This window comes from Mytilus edulis, chromosome 14, assembly GCF_963676685.1.
Source record: "Mytilus edulis chromosome 14, xbMytEdul2.2, whole genome shotgun sequence".
Taxonomy (NCBI): Eukaryota; Metazoa; Mollusca; class Bivalvia; order Mytilida; family Mytilidae; genus Mytilus; species Mytilus edulis.
Window position 1 is genome coordinate 16,651,596 of NC_092357.1, and position 23,399 is coordinate 16,674,994.

Consider the following 23,399-nt stretch of genomic DNA (forward strand, 5'->3'; position numbering starts at 1 on the left):
AATGCCCATAAATGGGGCATAAAAACCTTATAATTCTTTTTCGGTCAGAAGACCCTATAACCGGTTGGCACAAACTGTTGTTGTATGGTTGGGTAGCTGTCTTTTTGGTGTTTATCCAACTTCTTTTCCGTACATTTAAAAAAATTGTAATTATACAACATTGTGAGTTATTGTGTAACATTATTCTAACTATATAGAATTGTTGTGTTTGGCAAACAATGTGAATTTATTAGAATCAACGACACCTATTTTCATCGGTTTGACACTAGACTTTAACAAAACCACAAACCAAATATCCGTGAAAATACAATTTATCCTCAATCCAAGAAAATGGGTACTCAAATTATGTAAATAAATGAAAGCAGATTAAGTAAGCAATCATATTGTCCTTTGTAGAAAAAATGAGGCCAAGGCCAGATGACACCTGCCAGCTAGACATGTACACCTTACAATCATCCCATACACCCAATATAGTAGATCTATTCGCATAAAGTATAAGAAACAAGAATGTGTCCATAGTACACGGATGCCCCACTCGCACTATGATTTTCCATGTTCAGTGGACCGTGAAATTGGGGTCAAAACTTTAATTTGGAATTAAAATTAGAAAGATCATATTATAGGGAACATGTGTACTAAGTTTCAAGTAGTTGTGACTTTAACTTCATCAAAAACTACCTTGACCAAAAACTTTAACCTGAACTTCGCACTTTCATTTTCTATGTTCAGTTGACCATGAAATTGGGGTCAAAACTACAATTTGGCATTAAAATTAGAAAGATCATATCATGGGGAACATGTGTACTAAGTTTCAAGTGGATTGGACTTCAACTTCATCAAAAACTACCTTGACCAAAAACTTTAACCTGAAGTCGGACGAACGAACGAACGGAGGCACAGACCAGAAAACATAATGCCCCTCTACTATCGTAGGTGGGGCATAAAAAAAAGACTAAAACACAAAAACTTAACTACCGGTATAACCACTGAACCATGAAAATGAGGTCAAGGTCATATGACCTCTGCCAGTTGGACATGTAGACTTTACAGTCCTTCCATACACCAAATATTCTAGACCTATTGCTTATAGTATCTGAGATATGGACTTGACCGACAAAACTTAACCTTGTTCACTGATTCATGAAATGAGGTCGAGTGAAAACTGTCTGACGGGCATGAGGACCTTGCAAGATACCAAATATAGTTATCCTATTACTTATAATAAGAGAGAATTTAACATTACAAGAAATATTAACTTTTTTTCAAGTAGTCACTAAACCATGAAAATGAGGCCAAGGACATTGGACATGTGACTGACTGAAACTTCTTAATATAACATGAGGCATCTATATATACAAAATATAAAGCATCCAGGTCTTCCACCTTCAAAAATATAATTTTTTAAGAAGTTAGCTAACACCACTGTAGCCAGCCTTTCCTTTTTAGTATGGAACCTTGTAGTACAATTGCAGAAAGATCCATCTACTTAATCACAAGTTATTATCTGGAAACTAGAAAAATGCTTGTTTTTGGCCCCCACACTCAATCCCAGCCTTCCCTTTCTTAAATGGAACCTTGTAGTACAATTTCAGAGAGATCATTACACTAACACACAAGTTATTGTCTGGAAACTAGAAAAATGCTTGTTTTTGGTCCCTAATCCCAACCTTCTACTTGTGGTATTAAACATTGTGATACAATTTCAGAGCAATCGTAAGACTTATACACATGTTATTATACTGAAACTAGAAAAATGCTTGTTTTTGGCCCCTTTTTGGTCCTTAATTCCTAAACTGTTGGCCCAATAACACCTAAAATAAATCCCAACCTTCTACTTGAGGTATTAAACATTGTGGGACAATTTCAGAGCAATCGAAATACACAAGTTATTATCCTGATATAATACTAGAAAAATTCTTGTTTTGGGCCCTTAATTCCTAAATGGTTCGTAACATCATTCCCAAAATCAATCCCACCTTTCCTTTGGTGGTATCGAACCCTTCTTCAAAATTTCAAAGAGATCCATTTGCTTAAACTAAAGATATTGTCCGGAAACCAATGCGTCTTCGGACGACAATGCAGACGACAATGACATCGTACCATTATATGATTCCAAAACATTTTCTGCGGTCGTATAATGAAGTCACATCATTATGATTGGCTAATATTTCATTGTTTATGATGTTATAAGAAGCAGATCACAAAGTCTTGGTGTTTTCTTTTCTAAAATTTTGTGGTGGCCAGTTTTTTATGTTGGAGGAAGTCAGAGTGCCTGGAGAAAACCCGACCTTCGATAGGAAATCTGACAATCCTAGTCAATTATGATTGGATTCAGTGCACCTGCACGAGCCTGAATCTAACTCACAGCCTCAGTGTTGACTGGCTAGTGATTACAGTAGTAACTATTTAGACCAGTCGGCCAGCAAGGTATTGGAAGGAAAAACAGTTTCACTTAATTTTTCAGCGTAAAACCAGAAAGCATACAACACCACAGACTTTAACAAATAGTTTTTACCATGTGTTTAACGAACACAAACATGACATCAGTCTGAGAAGATTGGCTTAAATGAATTTGAAATCTCTGAATTTTCATTATTTTAATAGCAATGATTCATTAATACAATTATTTCATTCTTGACAAAAAAAATAACATTAAATAAATTAAAAAAAAAAGGTAATACATAGTACAACCAAATCAATGAAAAACACAGACAAAACAAGATTTTTTCTGTATACTGTAAATTAATTATTTCAATTGACTTTACCATTTACATATCATAAAAAAAATATTTCCACTGGACTGTATAATTTTTTTTTGAGAATTATCACATTATAAACACTATTAGAATCGTACATGAACTTTATTTGTGGTTTAACTCAATAATTGTCAAGCAATTGTAAACAATAATGTATGTTTTGATCCTAATATCAACAATGAATTATAATTTTCTAAAACTCAAAACTTATTTTTCAGTAAGCATTTGAAACATGTGAATCACCCAATCAAATTTCTTGATAACCTACTCCAATGGTAGGAATTTGTTCCATTTACTCAAAAGTCATCACAAATGGAATGCAGTAGAATTGGTTCTGGCTTTCTAAATTCTTTGCATGATAATTGTGCATTAAGCCTGCACTGTGTTTTGAAACTCACATTTTACACACTTTAGCAATGCAAGTTTATCTTAGGACCAAAAATTCTTTTAGCAGTGCAACCTTATCTAAGGACTAAAAATTCTCAGGATTAAAGTACTATGATAAAATTTACATCAAGCACGATTTGTTAAGTTTACTTTATATAAATTGATTTGGATTTTATTCATTCTGTTTTGTCTTCCAATATTATATTTTGATTCATTTCATGTCCTCTACACTTTCAAAATCTGTTTCAATAAAATAAACATAAAAAAAGAAGATGTGGTATGATTGCCAATGAGACAACTCTCTACAAGAGACCAAAATGACACAGAAATTAACAACTATAGGTCACTGTACAGCCTTCAACAATGAGCAAAGCCCATACCATTCACTAAAAGATTGCTTAAATCAAATTGCACCACATTATTATGCATAACTTTTTGTAGCACTGTCATGTTTTGTAGAATTTTTAAGGAATTTGAGCAATAAATTAAAATTGTGAGACAGAGTTCACAAATATTTTTAATACTAAATGTATTTATTTACTAACACTCATTAGATTTATTCATTGCGATCCAAATGAAAATTTTCCACAGAGTCATCTCTTCTTGGTCAAGGAATTTAAATATTTGTCTGTTTTATTGTCTCATTGAAAATATACAATACCTATTGTTCTCTGTGTAGTTTATTCACTGGGACATTACAAATTCTTTTAGGAGAAATCTATCACTCATTGATTAATTTATCTGAGTAAAAAAATAATCCTCTAAGTTGATAAAAATACATGTATTATCTCTCACAGAACTGCATGTGATGTGGTATCAGTATACTATATAAATAATTTATTTCCAATCTGTTCTATATAGCACTGATTCAATCATTAAAATTTGAATAAAAAAAAAATATGATTGTTTCTATCAAAATTTACAATGTTTGTTTGTTTCTTTACTAAAAAAATACTTTGAAGGAGGCCTTAATTTAATTATCATTCTTTTCCAGTTTTTATATGACAAACATACAAATAGACAAATTTCAATATGAACAATGTTACAAAGAAAACCCTTTTAATTAACATAAATAAATTGTATGTTTTTATTTTCTTGTATAAGAATAAGGACTACAAGTTTTGGAAAAATGAAATCAGGATACTCAAGGGAGATAATGCACTATACAAGGGGAAGTAAGTCAAATAATTTTAACATCAACCAGCATTGTCTAATCACCCTATACTCTATCCATCCTTAGGGATTATCAACAACATCAATAGTGTGGTAGGTCACACAATACATGATTCATTATATACAGCAAATGTAAAAAAGTGTAAAAATGTGTGTGTTTTTATATGTACTATCTGTGTATTTTATGTACAAGGTAGAGAAAAATTATCAGACTGTTCAATTTTAACCTACTATTTAATAAAATTAAACTAGAGTAACAAAGAGGACAAATAATGACAATACTCTTAAGAAAAGGTTGTGTCTAAATTTATATTTCTCAAATGAGACAAAATTGAAAATAAAATTTGATAATTGTAAACACAATGAAATAATGCCTTGGTAAATTTGAGTACAATATATATTAACAAAACAAACAATCTCAGGCTTCAAGTCAAACAGTTTATATCAGGATAAAATAGAACAGTCTTTTCCTATCTAATATTGTTATGTATTAAGGGTTATAACTGTCCATTAGTTAAGCAATATATCTACAAAGTAGAGGAAAATATTCAGTACAGTGAAAATTGTCTTCACCAAACCCTTTTGGGTAAAAACATCATTTTAGAGAAAGTTGTACCCTTCCAAACAGCCCAAAGAGGTATGAAATTTTTCACTGCATGTTGTAATACAAGTTAGAGATCAATTTAGACAGATATTTTGGTTTTTCAAGGTTCAGATTAGAATTGTTTCACTGTACAGTCCACTAGCCTTGACCTCATTGGAATAATTATAATGATATATTTTATAGTTATAATAATTATGTCCAAATAAGCATACACAAATACAAATCACAAATGTTTTTTTTACATACATATAATAAATTACTACTATTTCAACTGATAAGTGTCAGACCCACAAAACTTTTTCTTGTGAAAACTTATTTCAATGTTACATTTACTTTGTTAGGTTCTTGATACAAATTCTTCGATTCAAACTTGGGATCGAAGTATAAAAAACATACACTGAACATGACATATTTTTTGTTTTATTTGTATACATACATACAATTAAGATGTCCAGAAAATTGTGTTAAAATATTCTTTTGGAGAATTTCAACATTCTTTTTTTTTTGCTATGAACAAAAAGAGATCTGGAGCTTACATCAATGAGACAGCTATCCAACAACACAACAAACAAGAACAACCATTTTGCTTCAACAATAGGGTTTAAATTTGAGTTTTTCTTTGTATCGAAATAACTAAGAATTAGGGTAGACTCTTAAAGTGTAAATCTAACACCAAGAATGATAAATATACCTTCCTTCATCAATAGGGCATGAATTTGTGTTTTCCCAAAGATTTAATAAATTAAAATACAAATTCTTATAGTATGAATAAAGAATGATATACCGTTTTTTCAAAAAAAAAATTTGTTTATCATCTTTTAGAAAATGTAATAAGTTATCATGTTTAACAATTAACACTGATATGTTAAAAATACTATTTTAAGTACTTTTGATAAACTATAAAATATATTATGTGTCATTTACACATCTGTATTATCTAAAATATATGCTTTTAATAAGACCTTTCTTAATGCAATACAACCTAAAATTGTTATACATTGTAATACCTGTCAACCTATTCCAGAAATTATCAAACTTATAATTTAGTAATCAAATTACCCAGTATTGAACATTTCACATTAAGGATTTTTCTTTATTTTGTTACCCGTGACCTATTTTTATACAGTTTAATCTTCTTTTTTTTAACTTCACACAAAAATGTCAGAAAACTACTTTTTCTGTAAAATCAAGGATTTGTATAGTAAGACTTACAATACAATTTCTTGGTAAAATTATGTCTAAAAAAGAAAAATATGAAGCACAGAGAAGTACCTTTATTTTCTTCCATAACTGCTGTGAACCAGTCACATAATATATGAAAATGTTGAAAAACTAACTTTTAGCAGAGAACATTTTTGAACTAAATTTTCTCTAATTGAAAACTATATTTAGTGTAAAATATGTACGGTTTTATACAAAAGCCGATTAATGCTTAGTTGACAATACTTTGGAAAGCTTATACAAAAGCCAAATGCTTATTCCTTCAAGTATCATATACTATTGTTTCTATCAAAAACTGTATAAACTTTATAAAAAAAACTTAATACAAATATTCTTTAACAATTAAAATCTTTTGTCAAAATGCTTAAAATGTTTCCATCAGAAAATACAAATTTTGAAATGCCTGGTCTGTTATCACTATGGGTTAATGTGAAAGTTTCAAAGTTTATCAATCTATATTTTTTTGATAACTCCTTAAATGCCTTAAGACATTTTAAGAAATGTGAAACTTGTTCTTTTAAGTCCTTATTTCATACATATAATTTATAATATATATAAATATAAATGTGACTTCATCCAATCATCAGGACATCAAACTTACCCTGGTTCAAAAACATGTTTTTGAACAATAAATATAATCTATAAATACATTACATATAAAAAATCGTACAATAAATTTGCAGATGGAATTTTGTCTCAAAAAAACACAAGCATAAAATCCCTTTGTCAAAAAAATCCACTTCCAGCGAAACCATTTTCTAAAATACTCTGAGAGCAAGCTTTAAGTCTCTTTCCTCCTAAGGGGTTGTACACGAAATTGGAATTCTGGGTTGTGTCTGCAAACACTCTCTTCTCACAAGGCCGCCGGGCATAAAAGATATCCTGGAATTCTGATCCCTGACTATTGGTTAAGTAACTGTAGGCGGCCGCATTGTCACGACGGAAACTTCCTGCTGAAGTCGCCATAAAGATATCGCCTGCTGTGTACGTCTGCGAGGATGAGGCAAATTGTGCCATAAACTCTTCAGGAGGCTTCTCTGTTCCCTGAAAAAGACAAAACATTCTGTAACTCTCTTGAAAGTCTTGTTTATTTCATTCTTAAACCTTTAAAAATAAAATTGTATACAATAGCTGCTACCCCTATATTAACATAAACCCTGTCAATGTGAATCACTTGCAATTGACTGAATTTAATCTATACACTGACACTAATTGTAATTTTATTCCTCATAAAATAAAAAATTGAATTCTCTGATTTTTTTTGGTCATGTTTGTGACATACAGACAAGTCATTCCCTCTCTATATTTTGTTTACCCATACAATTGAAAAAACACTGAATACAGTAAAACCTGATTTAGAGTGCATCAGTAGTAAGCAAAAACCTATAATTTGTTATCCCTTTGTTGTGTATTTCAAATAGATTTAACCTTATTTAGAGACCACCTGTCTTATGAGACCAATTTTTACCTCCCCCATAATTATTTTGAGTGGTCTCTTAAAACAGGGTTCACTTTATGTGATTTAAAGTTACCTCTGCATTAGCAATAGCACAATACACCTCATCAAACTGTGACGCTAACTTGTTGTTAGAGTTAGCCTCGTGTAAAACTTGACTCAGGCGTTGTATTTCTTTCTGTAATAAAGGGGACTTATCAGGTAAACCATGATGCTGAACAAATTCTGAAAATTTCCGACAAGCTTGGGCGAGGTCATGTGACTTCTTACGCTGCTGCCGTAAGATTTGTAGTTTGGAAATGTCTGCCGAATCTTTCTTGTTTGATAGTTCATGACAGTATTCCTGGTATGCTTGAAGTTCAGGGTAATATTCGGGTGGAATTTTTTTAATATCACATAACTGCATTAAAATGTCCATCTTTTTCTGTAAGACTTCTAAAGTGTCTTTTGGAGTGTTGTTAGGATCTTTCCAGACAAGACTTGTCGGCCATTTTTGTGGTTTTTTGTCTGGTGTCCAAATCTGTGATGAGCTTTGTGGATTCTGGCCAATACAAATTCGTGAAAATTTTGGAACGATATCCCTCAAGAAATGGGTAAGTATGGTTTTAGTCTGCTCTTCTCCATTCTCGGAATCTGTCTTCAAATTACAACATGGGCATTTTCCACTGGCACTTAAGTTTCGTTTTGGCTTTTTCATCAGAGGTCTGTGGTTTTGTGTGTTACAAGCATGGAAATGGTCTTCAAATGCCTGTAAAACAGAAAATTATCTCTATACATTTGTGCATGTATAAAATTAAAAGTGAGAATGTATGTCAAAGAGATGAGTAGTGTGTCTACTTTTTACTAAATGATTATGGGTTATGTAAATACTGCTTAAACTATCACCAAGGTTAAAAACTATTAACAGAAACGTAACATTAAAACTTCCACCAAAGGGTATCATCAGGTCAGTAGTCAGCACTTCTGTGTTGATATGTATTATCATTTACATGGTAAATAATCATAAATTAACAGCTTATAAAAGTTTGAATTTTTTTCCAAATACTAAGGATTTTTTATCCGAGGAATAAATTACTTTACATGTAACTGTATTTGGCAAAATCTTTCATAATTTTTTAGTCCTCCCGCTCTTCATGATCACTTTCCATTTGGTTTTTATAACTTTCTTGTTTTCAGCATCGATCTCTGATTAGTTTTTTTATAGATAAAATGTGTTAATTAAAACTAGAGGCTCTAAAGAGCCTGTGTCGCTCACCTTGGTCTATGTGAATATTAAACAAGTGATTATCCAGATATCCCTCAGGCATTAGAACTGTATTGGATTATACTATAAAAAGCCTGAGGGTTATGCAAATACATGCATTTGATTATAATTGCTAAAAAAAATGGTGTCAGGCTTTAAAAATGATCACAGTTTTGAACGATGGCGGAAGACAATTGAATGATGGCACGAGTGATTTGACGATGGCGCAAGAAATTTGGACGATGGCGGGGCGCCATCATTAAACAGGCCATGGAGATCCCTGAATATGTACTTTATCTTATCATGCTTATTATATAAATACAAAATTTGATATACATGTACTTACATGTAAACGTCTGAGAAACATGAAGCAGAGACTGGCCACTCTAAAATTACTTGTAGGCTTCTCATGCTTGTTGTGTTCATCGTGTTCATTGTTGCCATGGTGATTATTCCCATGACGTGTTTGGTGTGGTCTGATTGGTCCCTAGAATTAAACACACAAGCTTTGTGAAGTTAATACAACTATATGTATCTTGCATAAATATACAAATGTACATGTACATGGTATGTAAAAATAGTAACAAATTAATATAATTCTGATGTACATGCATTTAAAGGCTGTTCCATAAAAAAACATACATGGGAGTTCACTTCTAAATCTCAACCATGGGGGGTATATATATACATATCATCTATGTTTTTGCAGTGAAAATGTAAGGGAATTTTTAATTTGTTTTTATCATGTCTGTAGGTTGTGACCCCATATATAGTGTTGTTTCATATTAATTCAGCATGATTAGTAAATATTGTAAAAGAAATTCATAGCACACAAAAATGTTACACATTCGGCAACATACACATATTAGACCATTCATTTTCCCGTTTGAATGGTTTTACACTTGTAATTTTGGGGCCCTTTATAGCTTTTTGTTTGGTGTGAGCCAAGGCTCCGTGTTGAAGGCCGTACATTGACCTATAATGGTTTACTTTTATAAATTGTTATTTGGATGGAGAATTGTCTCATTGGCACTTATCCCATCTTCCTATATCTATGTATTCACTTATAGGGTCTTTGCATAGGAATCAAACACATTTATATTAAAACCAGTTGTTGGCATGACACAGGTCATGTTCTTCTCATATATTTTATGATAGTATAATACTAAACCCCTAACGGGAGGGATTGTGCCTGATATTCATATGATGAAGACATATTCTTTCAATCAGTTTAATTGAGGTCTGGAGCTTGCATGTCAGTTACTGCTACTAGCACTAGTCTGTTGTTATTTATGTATTATTGTCATTTTGTTTATTTTCTCTTGTTACCTCTTCTGACATCGGACTCTGACTTCTTTTGAACTGAATTTTACTGTGCGTTTTGTAATGCTTTTATTTTTCTATATTGGCTAGAGGTATACATGTAGGGGAGGGTTGAGATGTCAAAAAACATGTTTAACCCAGCTGCATTTTTACGCCTGTCCCAAGTCAGGACCCTCTGGCCTGTGTTAGACTTAATCTTGTATGATTTTTAATTTTAGTTTCTTGTGTATAATTGAGTGTTTAGTATGACGTCCATTATCACTGAACTAGTATAGATATTTGTTTAGCAGTCAGGGGACTTACTTAAATGAGTGAATTTTTAAATCACTGATCCAAGTAACATTATTTCCATAAAGGTTGGAAGTAAGAGTTGTCTTTCTTTAATAATCATCTATTTAAGCAGTACAATATAATCACTAGAAGAAGTGATTTAATTTTACTGTAGCTTTAAAAATAGAATACTAATGATCCAGGGACTAATTATGTTTCTAAACTTATCAGAACCAACATCTGTGTAGTCTAGGATGACCAGGTCATGTCAGGTGATGACCTTGTACTGAATCTAGGATAATGACATAACAATCACTTTTTTAAGTATCATACCTCAATTTTGTCCCAAAAATCACTTCTTTCAGTATCATTATTTTAATAACCTCCACTAATTTCAACACCCCTGAACAGTGAAATTTTATTACATAATCTGAAAGATGAAACCTTGAACTTTACAGGAAAAATACTCCCACTGCTGGGATAAATCTGTTAAGAAAGTATCTGTTCATTATGTAAAGCCATTATTATAGCATTTTTTCTACTAAAATAGAATGTGCAGCTAAATGATAGCATCAAAGGCATAAACCTTGCTACTTAAAAGAAGCAAAAAAATCATTTTTTTTTCAATTTTACTAATGAACAGATATTTTTTTAAACCTATGTGTTTAAAATTTTTGTAAAACTACAAAATCACAATTTGTGACAAAACTTTGAATTTGCTACTCAAATGAGTGATTTAAAAATCACTTATTTCAATAAGTCCCCTGACTGTTTAGGGGCCAGTTTAAGGACGCCTCCGGGTGCCGGAGTTTCTCACTACAATGAAGACCTATTGGTGACCTTCTTCTGTTGTCTGTTCTATGGTCGGTCGGATTGTTGTCTCTTTGACACATTCCCCGTTTCCATTCTCAATATCATGTTTATTGTATATAGCTGTTAACTTTTAGATCATTTTGTTTTCGGTGGAGAAGTGTCTCATTATCATACCACATCTTCATGATTATATTAAACTCATAACGTCACAAGTATCAATTCCTTCACAGACAAATAGTATTCCTGTAATACTTTAATTTGTATCAAATATCTTAGGCATCTTCTGTTATCTTTTTAAATTTTACTGTGTTATGAAAACTGGATTCAACATTCCAAAATAATAAAATCTGACTGTAAGATCTAGAGTCAGTGGAATAAACATCATTTGATGTAAAAATAATCTTTTTTATTGATCTGTTACAGGGAAATAACTCACGTTGTTGATTCTTGACAGGAAAACAAAACAAATACTGATCTTCCGAAAAATTCTTTTCATTCTGTGTTGTACTGGATTGACAGGCATCTTAAACTAGAAAAGAAAAAAATTATGGCAATTCAATCATCAATGTACACAAAAACATGTACATGTTAGAGGCAGACAGATTTAGAGGGGAGGGTGCCTAGGCACCACTGTTGTGGGAAAAATATGGTTGATTGTATAGGGAATCACTAAGGCATGACTGGGGAAAAGTATATTATATTGGGACTAAGTCTCCAATTACAGTAGAAAATCAGTCTAATACAACATTGTACAATGTATTTATAAATGAACTCAAAATCCTTTACTTTATATTTCAGACTTATGTATTTCTCCGCATTTGTGCAGAAATCTCTTTGTTTCTCATGGTCTTGTTTGCCATGAGACTGAGGATAAAGTATATATTTATCAGTCTAGGAAGGATCAGCAATACAATTTCATTTTAATCATTCTTCTAATATGAAAAGCTACCTGATGATAACGTTTCTTTGTTTACATTGAAAATGAAGGAACTCGATGACTAAACAGGAATCCTCTACTATTTTACACTTAAAAAGCCGAAGAGTAAGTCGAGAACCAATTTACCCAATGATGTCACATGTATTGATCTAAAATCCCTAACATCAGGACCAATCTTACCTTTTTATTTTAACATTAAAATATGTTTGAAAAAAAATAAATTGATACAGACTTCGTCCCTTTTGGCAGGTAACTCCTACCTAATATTACATGCAATCAATAAGTATGTAACACCTGTTTCATATTAATGCTGATTTAGTAATTATTTATTATTATCATTTTTCAAAAACAATAGTCAATACTAGACAATACTTATACATAATTTCATTCCAGTATTGCAGTAGCCTCAGTTTAGGTGATCAATCTTGTGAATTATCTTTAAGAGGGATGGTATTATTGCTTTAATTGTCCATTATGTGCTATTACACCTGACATTATTTGTAAATAAAGGAGATTTGTTTATTTATTGATAAGGTGTCAGGTTTACCTTGGACCATAATGCACTATTTTCAGGTTGTCAGATTGATTAATATACTTATTTAATAAATAGATGCATATTGTTGCGGAAACGCTTTACCTTGTTTCCTTAGATTCGTCAGAAGACAGAATTTATTACATTTTATCAACGAAAACAATCTAAACCTGAGCTCAAAATGGCTTCCTGTCAACATTGGGGAATCCCCTATCAATATAATCTGGATCACCTACACGCTTTAAAAAAAAATCAAAGATTGCGAATCAATCATTCAATGAACTAGTCTTAATTAAGGTGGTATGGGAGTCTAAAATAAAAATGATAGAATTTGTTCATACTTTGCCAAAACGTTGTATCTATTGATACATGTTGAAAAATATAATAAAAATGATAGGTCACCGCGCATTTTCTCAAGCTACAGGACGGGACAAAATGACACATTTTGTATGGATTATACAGGAAAAAACACCATTTTGTGATTAGAAACTAAACAAAATGATAGAATTGTTAAATACTTCAGGAAAAGATAGCTTTCAGACACTGCTTTGAGAATATCAAAAGAAAAGATAGGGACACCGTACATTTTTTCCGGCTAAAATAAAAAATAGGAAAATTCCATACAGAATCCTTCAGAAAATGCACTTTTTTAGAGTTAACTCCCCTTAAAATGCCAATTTAAAAAAAAAAAAAAAACAACCAAAAATAATTAACATTTGCAAAAATATCAATATTTAGAAGTTATATTCTTATAAATTGGTACTTTTAAATGAAAATGTACATTAAACATCTGCATTCCTGCATAAAATTTTGCTAACTTGATGGAAAATCTGGACCTTTGAATCTCTGTTTTTTACAATCCAAGATGGAGGAAGACACCCATACCCCCTTAATGACCAGAATTTTTTAATGATTATCTTCTTACATTGGCGGATCCGAAGGCAGGGGGCGGGGGGGGGGGGGGTCCAGGGGTTGGAACTTACTCTTATTTGGCCGATCAATGCATTTGAATGGGGACATTTGGAACACCCCACTTTTGTCCTGGGTTGGGAACCCCCTTTTTAAACTAGCTGGATCCGCCCCTGTCTTTAAATATCATATCTTGTTAAAGATTCCAAGATTGTAAAAAGAGGAGAAAAAAATTCAAACAGATTTATCTTACCAGCCGGATAACTGCAATATGTTTTACGGTCGGGTTGGAAACTGTAAGAGTTTATATTTTTTAGCAAAATTTATCATAGGGAACATTTTTAAAATAAAATCAACACTTCATTTATGCAAATCATTATCATAATCATTACAATTTTAAGGACTTAATCATAGACCATTCTCCATATTACTTTAGAAACGGCATTTTATGCAACCGCCTATCATTGCAAACTTTTTTTTCCAATTAATGACTAAGTTGACTACTCTGTGCAGGATCAGAGGCGGATTAAGAAGGGGTGGGAGGGGGGGGGGGGGAACCCGTTCACCTTTGTGGAAAAATTTGGTTGATTATACAGAGAATCATTAAAGCATGAATGGAGCGGCCCCTCTTAGGCAGTACGTGGGTCCCCACGCTATACTTTTTGGATCCGCCACTAAAGATGCATTTTTCATGCTGTAAAACAACACCCAGATTACATACGATATATTTTAGGTAACTAGTTAGACCGAACATCTGTTTCTTCGTGTTTATTTTTGACATTTCATATTTTCTATTTATCATTTGGATTTTTCATATTTTTTTTTATAAATATCAAAGGTCAAAATGAGGAAAATAAAATATGGGAAGGCCGGGTGAAATATGGACGCAGGAGACAGAAAAAATTGGTCTAGTAACTAGTTAGCTAGCTGTTTTTTTTTTTTTGTTTTTTTTTATGAAATCATTTAGTTTTATAGGGAGGGATCATTAATGAAACAGTCGATTATGCCAAACTTGGGAACATAGTAATTTTTCAGCAGAATTTACAAAAAACGACACACATTTTTTGTGTGTTAAATTCTGTTGAAATCACACAGACAACAGAAAAGTCACAGACTGATTGGACCGTTACACGTACATATATTGAAGTTAAAATTGTGCATGATGTATGATGAAAATGTTTGACGATTTATTATTTTTTTCTAGCATTGGGAAACACTTTATGTCAAATTTTCAAATGTGCAGCAAAATTCGTCGATTTGTAGAAGTCGAGTTGACCGTACATTTATTTAGGAAAGACCAAGTAGGCCGTTCTAATGTCACTCTAAAGGTAAGTTTTTTATTTTTAAACCCATTTATTTAGTTAATGTCAACTAATAGGATAATATAGGAATCAAATGTATGATCCATGACGTCTTTGGATAAATTGAACAATTTCATTCAGTCAACAAAAACAATTACAATATGACTGTTTATATAATTTGCCACAATGTCTATACACTATGGAAAGCAATTGGTCTCTATAATTCATATACCGTAGTTATGCTCTTTGGTGAAAATAAACGTGTTTTAGTATGTCCAATCATATTATACATCATTATCCAAATCAGTAGGTATATTTTCTTTTATAAGTTTAAAAATGAAGATACTATTAACTATTACGAATAAGTGCTAAAGTAGATTATAATAAATAAATAAGCTTTATAACCAGCAGGGTTACGGTATACAAACGGGACATATCTCCAATGAGCTTTTAACCGACAAAGCACAACATTGCTGCAATACAACACGCAATACACATACCCAAGTGTTATGTCGTGCTTCTATTTTGTTTTTCCATGGATATGTTTTGTCTACTACCTTTGTCCTATAAAACTGTGAATTTATCACAATGACAATTTCGGCCTTTGATGAAATTTGTGGGTTTAGACTTTAAAAGACATTAATAAAACCCACTACTATTGTATAAGATTCTGGATTAGCGGGTAGTCCTTCATTCTTTTATTTTTTTCAATTTTTAAGACCTTTACTCTATTCTTTATAATTAGCTAACCGTTAGCGTTATTTTCTGTTATTATTTTTTTTTATCTATTTTTTATTTTTAATCACCAATGATTTTTGCACGTTTTAACCATAATTTCTTTTTCTGTGATCCCACGAGACCCCTAATGTGTTGCATAGCTAACTGCTATGAATCGTCACCGTATTTTAACAAAATTTACACGACTGCCAATGGTGGAGCTCAGACTAGCTCCTGCTTTAGTTATTGATCAACTCCGTAACGTTCAAAGTTTGTATTAGGTATTGAACATCACAATATTTGGTATCGAGCAACACGTAAGAGACATCAATTGTGGCAATGTGCATTTGGTGCTTTAAATGTTGTACCGCGTATGCTAATACTACCTCTTTGTCGACCCCTCTAATGTTCGACAATTTTTCTTCTTCGATTCATGGTTGTTGATTGCCCCCTAAGTGTCCTAACCCCCTTTCAACATCTCGTAATGGCATCGACAAACAAACAATCAAGTAATAATTTCGAGAATGCTATATGTTTTATTTCTTTTAGATATTGAAAATCATTCTGTATCATTATATTCTAGTATATATCATTTCCATAACTATTGTTATTTAAATAACGATCACCTATCCAATCAAATGTCTTACAGAATCGACATACTACTTTATGTCATCAATGGTATTTTTATAATAACCCGTACGTGCGTATATATTGCTTGACGTTTTCTTTCACAACATTTTTTTTGGAAGGGATGATTTACAAACAATAAAATGGTGTTTCCATGGGAATCATCTATTTTCCTCTTCATGTCCATATAATTACCTTTTCATATATGAGGCAAAGCAGTAGCGGATCTAGAACTTTTAATAAAAAGGAGTGGGGCCGCTGACTGAAATGCAATCAAAACCCCATGGTACTGACTTGATATCTTAATCTTCTAAATATCACCACCTTTGATATACACAAAATATAGTGCATTGATCATAACATTCTATACATTCTACCCATGATCAATTTATCAATGTCAATAATGCTCAGATATTCAGTTCCAAAATGAAGTTATACTTGTCAAAAAAATTACACAAGCTTTGCAAGGTGTCTGTTAATCATATTTAAGAATTTTTATAATAATTATCTCTCTTTGACCACAATTCTAGTTCAATTAATCACGTTGCACAATCAATGCTTTATACAATGCAAAATTGCTCTCCATTGATAAAAAAAAAGCAATACTCACCCTTCAATGCTTACAAGTATTTTGATTTTCACATTGTATTTCCGTTTTTCTGCAAACTTATGAGTTTAGATTTTTAAATCACATAAAATTTATTTAGAAGACACAAATCATGGTCCCCCCACCCCCCTAAAAAAAGACAAAAAAAGAAGACAAAAACAACCAAAACGAAACAACCAAAAACACCAACAACAAAACTAAGGGAATCATATAAACTCAAAAAGGTGCAAGACCTTCTTCGTTCATTCTTCGAACTCCCTATATACATTGTGCAATAGCCAGATTCTGAATGCACTGCAATCGTAAATGATATGGCCTTCAACCTGTTCTGATAAGAACGCCCATACATGTATATATAATGAGGTTTATTTTGTAAGATGAGACGCCAACTGGCTGTTGTATGTTTTGAATTAACCAATTTTTAGATAAGGATACAGTAGTATAGAGTAAACAAAATATGATATTCACGGCGTGTATGTCTATGTAAGAGGGGCGAAAGATACATGAGGGACAATTATAATCATGCATAGATCGAAAAAAGTTTGCTGCATTCTTCAGAACACTGGTAAGTTCATTTACAAACAAGGTTCATCTTTTTGCTGCTTTGATATAGCATATATTTGTAATATCCGCCGGCACTGCTCAAACCTGTTGAATCTTTCGTTACTTTTTTTCATTTCTTTTGTTCGCATGAAACTTTTATCTACAAAATCTTATTCTCCTGCCTGTTAATCTTTCATGGTTTATTTGATGTAACGTTGTAAATGAAAACGTCACAAAATCCAAATGTCATGCAAAACCATCGCACTCCAGCGTCCCCATCGCACTTCCGAGTCCTACATATATAATGTTTTTTTTTGTAAGACGAAACACCAACTGGCTATTGTATGTTCTGGTACTTTAGTATATCAAATCAATATTTCAATGTTATTGCTGTCGACTCTATTAGTCTGTAATTGCTCATCTCTGGGCATTTTCAAAATATTTAAGCGAAGTCTGTTGCCTCGAAAATGTATTCTGCCTTTTGTTGAGGACCTTTTCTGTAGAAAAAAATAGCCTGTGAATCTGACCAATATTCGTAACTGGTGGAGTAGGATCAAACAAGCATACACGCAGTACCTCAGTACAACAGCGTTTTTAGAACAAAACAAAAAATAATTAAATACATGTAGTTTCTATGTGTCAGATGTTTTTTTTTATATTTTGCATTTTTTGGGTCGGCTGTTATTTGTCTTTAATCGATCCACGCCATGAGTTGTCTGTTTCCTCTGTAGTTAGGTTCATAGTTTCGTATGCAATTTTGTAAACCTTTAAGCAATTTGATTTGTTATTGCGTATTTTATTATCTGTAGATCTTAATGCTTATATTTATTTGCACTTCTTACAACCTTATCAATGCTGCAATGCTGTTATTTTGTTCTTATCATTATTTTATTGTTATCACTTTTGACCTGTGGTCGTCGTTTTCTTGCCAATTTCTGCCACGACTATATATTCCCCTTGCTTTATAGTTCGTTAAATTGGTGTAGAGATCGAACGACAAACATATGTGACGTATAAAATTTTCTGACCTCAGACACGCGAAGCAATGTATTTCCTTTTAAAATTGTAACACGATCATGATGATGACTGCTGTACCCATATTATGACTATTTAATTTATTATGTCTGTTTAGTTCAAGCATCATTGTAAATGTAACGGAATTTGATGAGACTGTCGTACAAAGTGAGAGGTTTAACGCTATAAAACCAGGCTTAATCCACCATTTTCTACACATGAAAATGCCTGTACCAAGTCAGGAATATGACTGTTCTTGTCCATTTGTTTTTGATGTGTTTTGTCATTTGATTTTGCCATGTGATTAGGGACTTTCCGATTGGAGTTTTCTCTGAGTTCAGTATTTTTGTGATTTTACTTTCCAGTTCAAAAGAGGAGGTTAGGTTATTTTCATCTTATAATAACGATACCGGTTTGGGTGTGTTTTTTTATCTGTATAAATTTATTAATAAACATATATCTAATATACATCACACGCTTTCTTGATTAATAGAGAACACCTAAGTGTTTTGTCTCCATGCATCCTTCAAAGTGATATGCAATATTATATCCTCTATGTATTGTTTATCTTATCAAGAGCATGAACTTTGTTTTGCAAGTCATATTAGATAATATAAAACAACCGTCATTAATCATATCAGGAGACATGATATTGTTTATCCGGGTCACATCGTTACGGATTCTTCAATATTTTAAGACGTAAGTTTATTTCATACAAATATGTGTACAAAAAAAAATGTTGCATTTAATGATTTTTTTTGGGGATTTCTTTTACTCGTATTGTATTTGTTCAAGAACAATCGTCGTTTATTATGAAATCAAAGATGTTAGAAACACTCTGATGAAGAGGCGAAAGATTCCAATGAGACATTCAAAACTTAGATAGGCTATACTTTTTTGTTATTATTTTTTTATAAGCTCTTCATATTTGTACTAAGCGTCGGATTTTCAAATATTGGCCTGGATCATCACTGAGGAGACATTCATCGACAAGTTGCGTGTCTGGTGCAGAACAAAATGGTATCATTAATGTTATCGTTATCTTACAACGACATACCAAAGATGTAAATGTTAAAAAACGTAGAAGATATTAAAGGTGCCATGTAAATTTTATACTCAGTAGAAAAGGAACACCAATAAAACCGGCCATTAACAGGAATGAACAAAAAATAAAACCCGCACTATTTACAACCGCATAAAAAACTTATAATCGAAGAACTACAACTCAATAACAAAATCCGAGATCGAGTGAGGTTTACAAACCATATCATTCTGTTAAATATGGTTCATCAATTGCTGTCGTAATATGACATCTTAATCATTGAAAATACTTTTATAAAAAGATGGAAAACCATGACAATATTTTTTTTACCTAGCGCTTACCTGTCATCCTTACGTCTATTTTTTTTTAGAATAATGTCGTCTGAATCAACACTTATCTTGCCAATATGTCTTATTTACTTCCACAATTGAAGTGTTATTCAACTATTGCAACAGCAAACATATGATAATATAATATACAGATTAACTAAAAATGTAAATTTATACAACAATTTATATCTCCAATCTGATGTTTATTATCTAGGGTAAGGTGAAACTATGTTGGTTGACTTCTAACTGTAAACAAATCATATTTTTATGTGGCTCTGATAAGTTGGCCTGTCACGGTTTGTCCAAACGGTCAATTTTTTACCCCAGGATTAGACAACCTAAGCTGTATTTGGCAAAACTTTTAGGAATTTTGGTTCTCAATGCTTTTCAACTTCGTACTTTATTTTGCCTTTTTAACTTTTTTTTGGATTCAAGCGTCACTGATGAGTCTTTTAGCAGAAGGTCACTAACAGGTCTTCAATGCAGCGAGAAATTCCCGCACCCGGAGGCGTCCTTCAGCCGGCTCCTAAACAAATATATATACTAGTTCAGTGAAAATGAACGCCATACTAAACTCCAAATTGTACACAAGAAACTAAAATTAGAAATAAAACAAGACTAACAAAGGCCAGAGGCTCCTGACTTGGGACAGGCGCAAAAATGCGGCAGGGTTAAACATGATCTCAACCCTCCCCCTATACCTCTAGCCAATGTATAAAAGTAAACGCATAACAATACGCACATTAGAATTTAGTTCAAGAGAAGTCCGAGTCTGATGTCAATACATCATTTTCTACATAAGAAAATGCTAATTTAGTCCTGGTATCTATGATTAGTTTAATTGTACCATGTCAGGAATATGACAGTTGTTATCCATTCGTTTGATGTGTTTGAGCTTTTGATTTTGCCATTTGACTTTTCGTTTTGAATTTTCCTCGGAGTTTATTTTTTTGGATACTGCCCAATGTTTGGAGTAACCGTTTCACATATAATATCGAATATATTCCTTATACCGTAACTACAATCCTCTTCCCTTGTCACAAATGTGACCTACCGAATCAGACAATTTACCGGGTTTGTAATATCATGAGCAACTCGACGGGTGCAACATGTGGAACAGAACGGCTTACCCTTCTGGAGCAATTGAGACCACCTTCAGTTTTTAAATGCCCCTCTCTCTGGTATCTTTCGGCCATATTTTACGTTACATTGAAAAATCTCCGTTGATTAATTTATAAGAGGCTGAAATGTTCCATAGAACAGACGATAAAGGAAATGCTAAAACACAAGAAGGGAGAACAAAAATATGCCTTTATTTATTAAGTTTGTAACGATTAAAGGACACACAAATTGTGCAAACAACTTTCTGCTATCTGGAGAACCCTACATTTTAAACTCAATACATAAAAAAATGACATTGTTAACAGTATATTGTGAGGCATTGGTGCCCTTTCCAATAAGTATTGTCAATTAGTTGCAATCTCACTGACAATACTCATATCCTTTAAATCATGTTAGACCATTTTAATATTCTAGAGGGTGATCAGAACGACATTTTATATGATTATCCTGGCCTAGCTGGTAAGAACTAGAAAAACTTGATCAAGACAGAACGAAAATCAATATTTTGCAACACAAATACTGGAATCAATCGTGTACAAAAATCCGTAAATTTTCGCGCTACAAAATAAAGCCGTGTGTAGCAAATGATGAAAATTAATAATTTTCAATCCGACCAAAAAAAAAACCAATATCGGAATATCAAATAGTCGCCCCCTTAGTAAAACTAATAGATATAAGAAGATCTGGAATGAGTGCCAATGAGACAACTCTCCATCCATATCACAATTTATAAAAGTAACCCATTATAGGTCACAGTACGGTCATCAACACGGAGTCTTAGCTCACACCGAACAGCAAGCTATAAAGGGCCCCAACATTACTAGCGTAAAGCCATTCAAACTGGAATAGATATGGTTACAGGTTTAACGACCCTTTACATGTTATATTGATCTATGTGACAGATAACTAATTAATTAACTGCCTTTATTTATTAAGTTTGTAACGATTAAAGGACACACAAATTGTGCAAACACCTTCCTGCTATCTGGAGAACCCTACATTTTAAACTCAATACATAAAAAAATGACATTGTTAACAGTATATTGTGAGGCATTGGTGCCCTTTCCAATAAGTATTGTCAATTAGTTGCAATCTCACTGACAATACTCATATCCTTTAAATCATGTTAGACCATTTTAATATTCTAGAGGGTGATCAGAACGACATTTTATATGATTATCCTGGCCTAGCTGGTAAGAACTAGAAAAACTTGATCAAGACAGAACGAAAATCAATATTTTGCAACACAAATACTGGAATCAATCGTGTACAAAAATCCGTAAATTTTCGCGCTACAAAATAAAGCCGTGTGTAGCAAATGATGAAAATTAATAATTTTCAATCCGACCAAAAAAAAAACCAATATCGGAATATCAAATAGTCGCCCCCTTAGTAAAACTAATAGATATAAGAAGATCTGGAATGAGTGTCAATGAGACAACTCTCCATCCATATCACAATTTATAAAAGTAACCCATTATAGGTTAGCTCACACCGAACAGCAAGCTATAAAAGGCCCCAACATTACTAGCGTAAAGCCATTCAAACTGGAATAGATATGGTTACAGGTTTAACGACCCTTTACATGTTTTATTGATCTATGTGACAGATAACTAATAATTAAAGTATTTAAAACATGTGTTTTTTAAATATTTTAACAAAACAAGATATGTTGAACACAATTAACACTCTGTCATTAGCTTTGTTCATATATCGTAATAAAAATCTAAAATACAGTCAAACCTGCTTAACAGACCACCTGTGTTAAGCAAAACCCTATATCATAAGACCATTAATTTTATATCCCTTTGTCGTACATTTCATATAAATTGAACCGATATTAAAAGACCACATGTGTTAAGAGACAACTATATTGCTCTCCCGTTAGTGATATCTTAAAACAGCTTTCACTGTAAAACAAATAATTAAGCGTGCCTTTCTTATATTATTGTTTACTTATAAACAGAGGTCGGAAGATTAGCACGTCAATCACAACACTAAATGTGCAACAGTCAGCAAAAGATATACATTGTTTAATTGTTGTATTTAAACGAAAAGTTATTTATAGAATAAATATTGGCAATCAATCTCAATAAAGATTTTACATGTCTGTTTATTAAAGGTAAGAATGCTGAACTTATAATTCATATTGCATGTCTTTTTACCTTTTGAAAATTACAATTTCTATTAAACATGTTAAACATGTTAAAGAAAAGATAAGTGAAAGATTTAATTCCTGAAAATTCTGCAAACATTTTGTTTGGGTTTGAGTTGCCCAATCATGCCAATCTTTAGTTTTCTATGTTATGTTTTGTATACTGTGTTTTGGTCGTTTTTCTTTTTTTTTAAGTCATTTTATTTTCGTCTTATGACATGTATGAGTTTGAACGTCCCTTTGATAACGTTCGTCTGTCTTTAATAATATTTATCTTTGTTATATAAAGATTGATATATTATTTTTATCCTTTTGTCA

At 32.2% G+C, this 23,399-nt stretch overlaps 2 protein-coding genes across 2 annotated transcripts in view; one reads left to right on the forward strand and one right to left on the reverse strand.

Annotated features, from left to right (window-relative positions):
• Positions 1–2,582: 2,582 nt before the first annotated feature.
• Positions 2,583–12,939, reverse strand: LOC139502866 (uncharacterized). The gene is made up of 5 exons (XM_071292506.1): positions 12,821–12,939; positions 11,683–11,775; positions 9,187–9,327; positions 7,674–8,345; positions 2,583–7,185 (listed from the first exon to the last, which is right to left on the reverse strand). The coding sequence occupies exons 2-5, from the start codon at positions 11,767–11,769 to the stop codon at positions 6,868–6,870; spliced, it is 1,218 nt and encodes a 405-aa protein (XP_071148607.1). The 5' UTR covers positions 11,770–11,775; positions 12,821–12,939; the 3' UTR covers positions 2,583–6,867.
• Positions 12,940–19,068: 6,129 nt separating this feature from the next.
• LOC139502867 (heat shock 70 kDa protein 12A-like) overlaps positions 19,069–23,399 on the forward strand; it is a 42,368-nt gene continuing 38,037 nt past the window's right edge. Inside the window, exon 1 of the mRNA XM_071292513.1 lies at positions 19,069–19,132. The gene's annotated coding sequence lies outside the window, so the exon portion shown is untranslated. The remainder of the gene's footprint in view (positions 19,133–23,399) is intronic.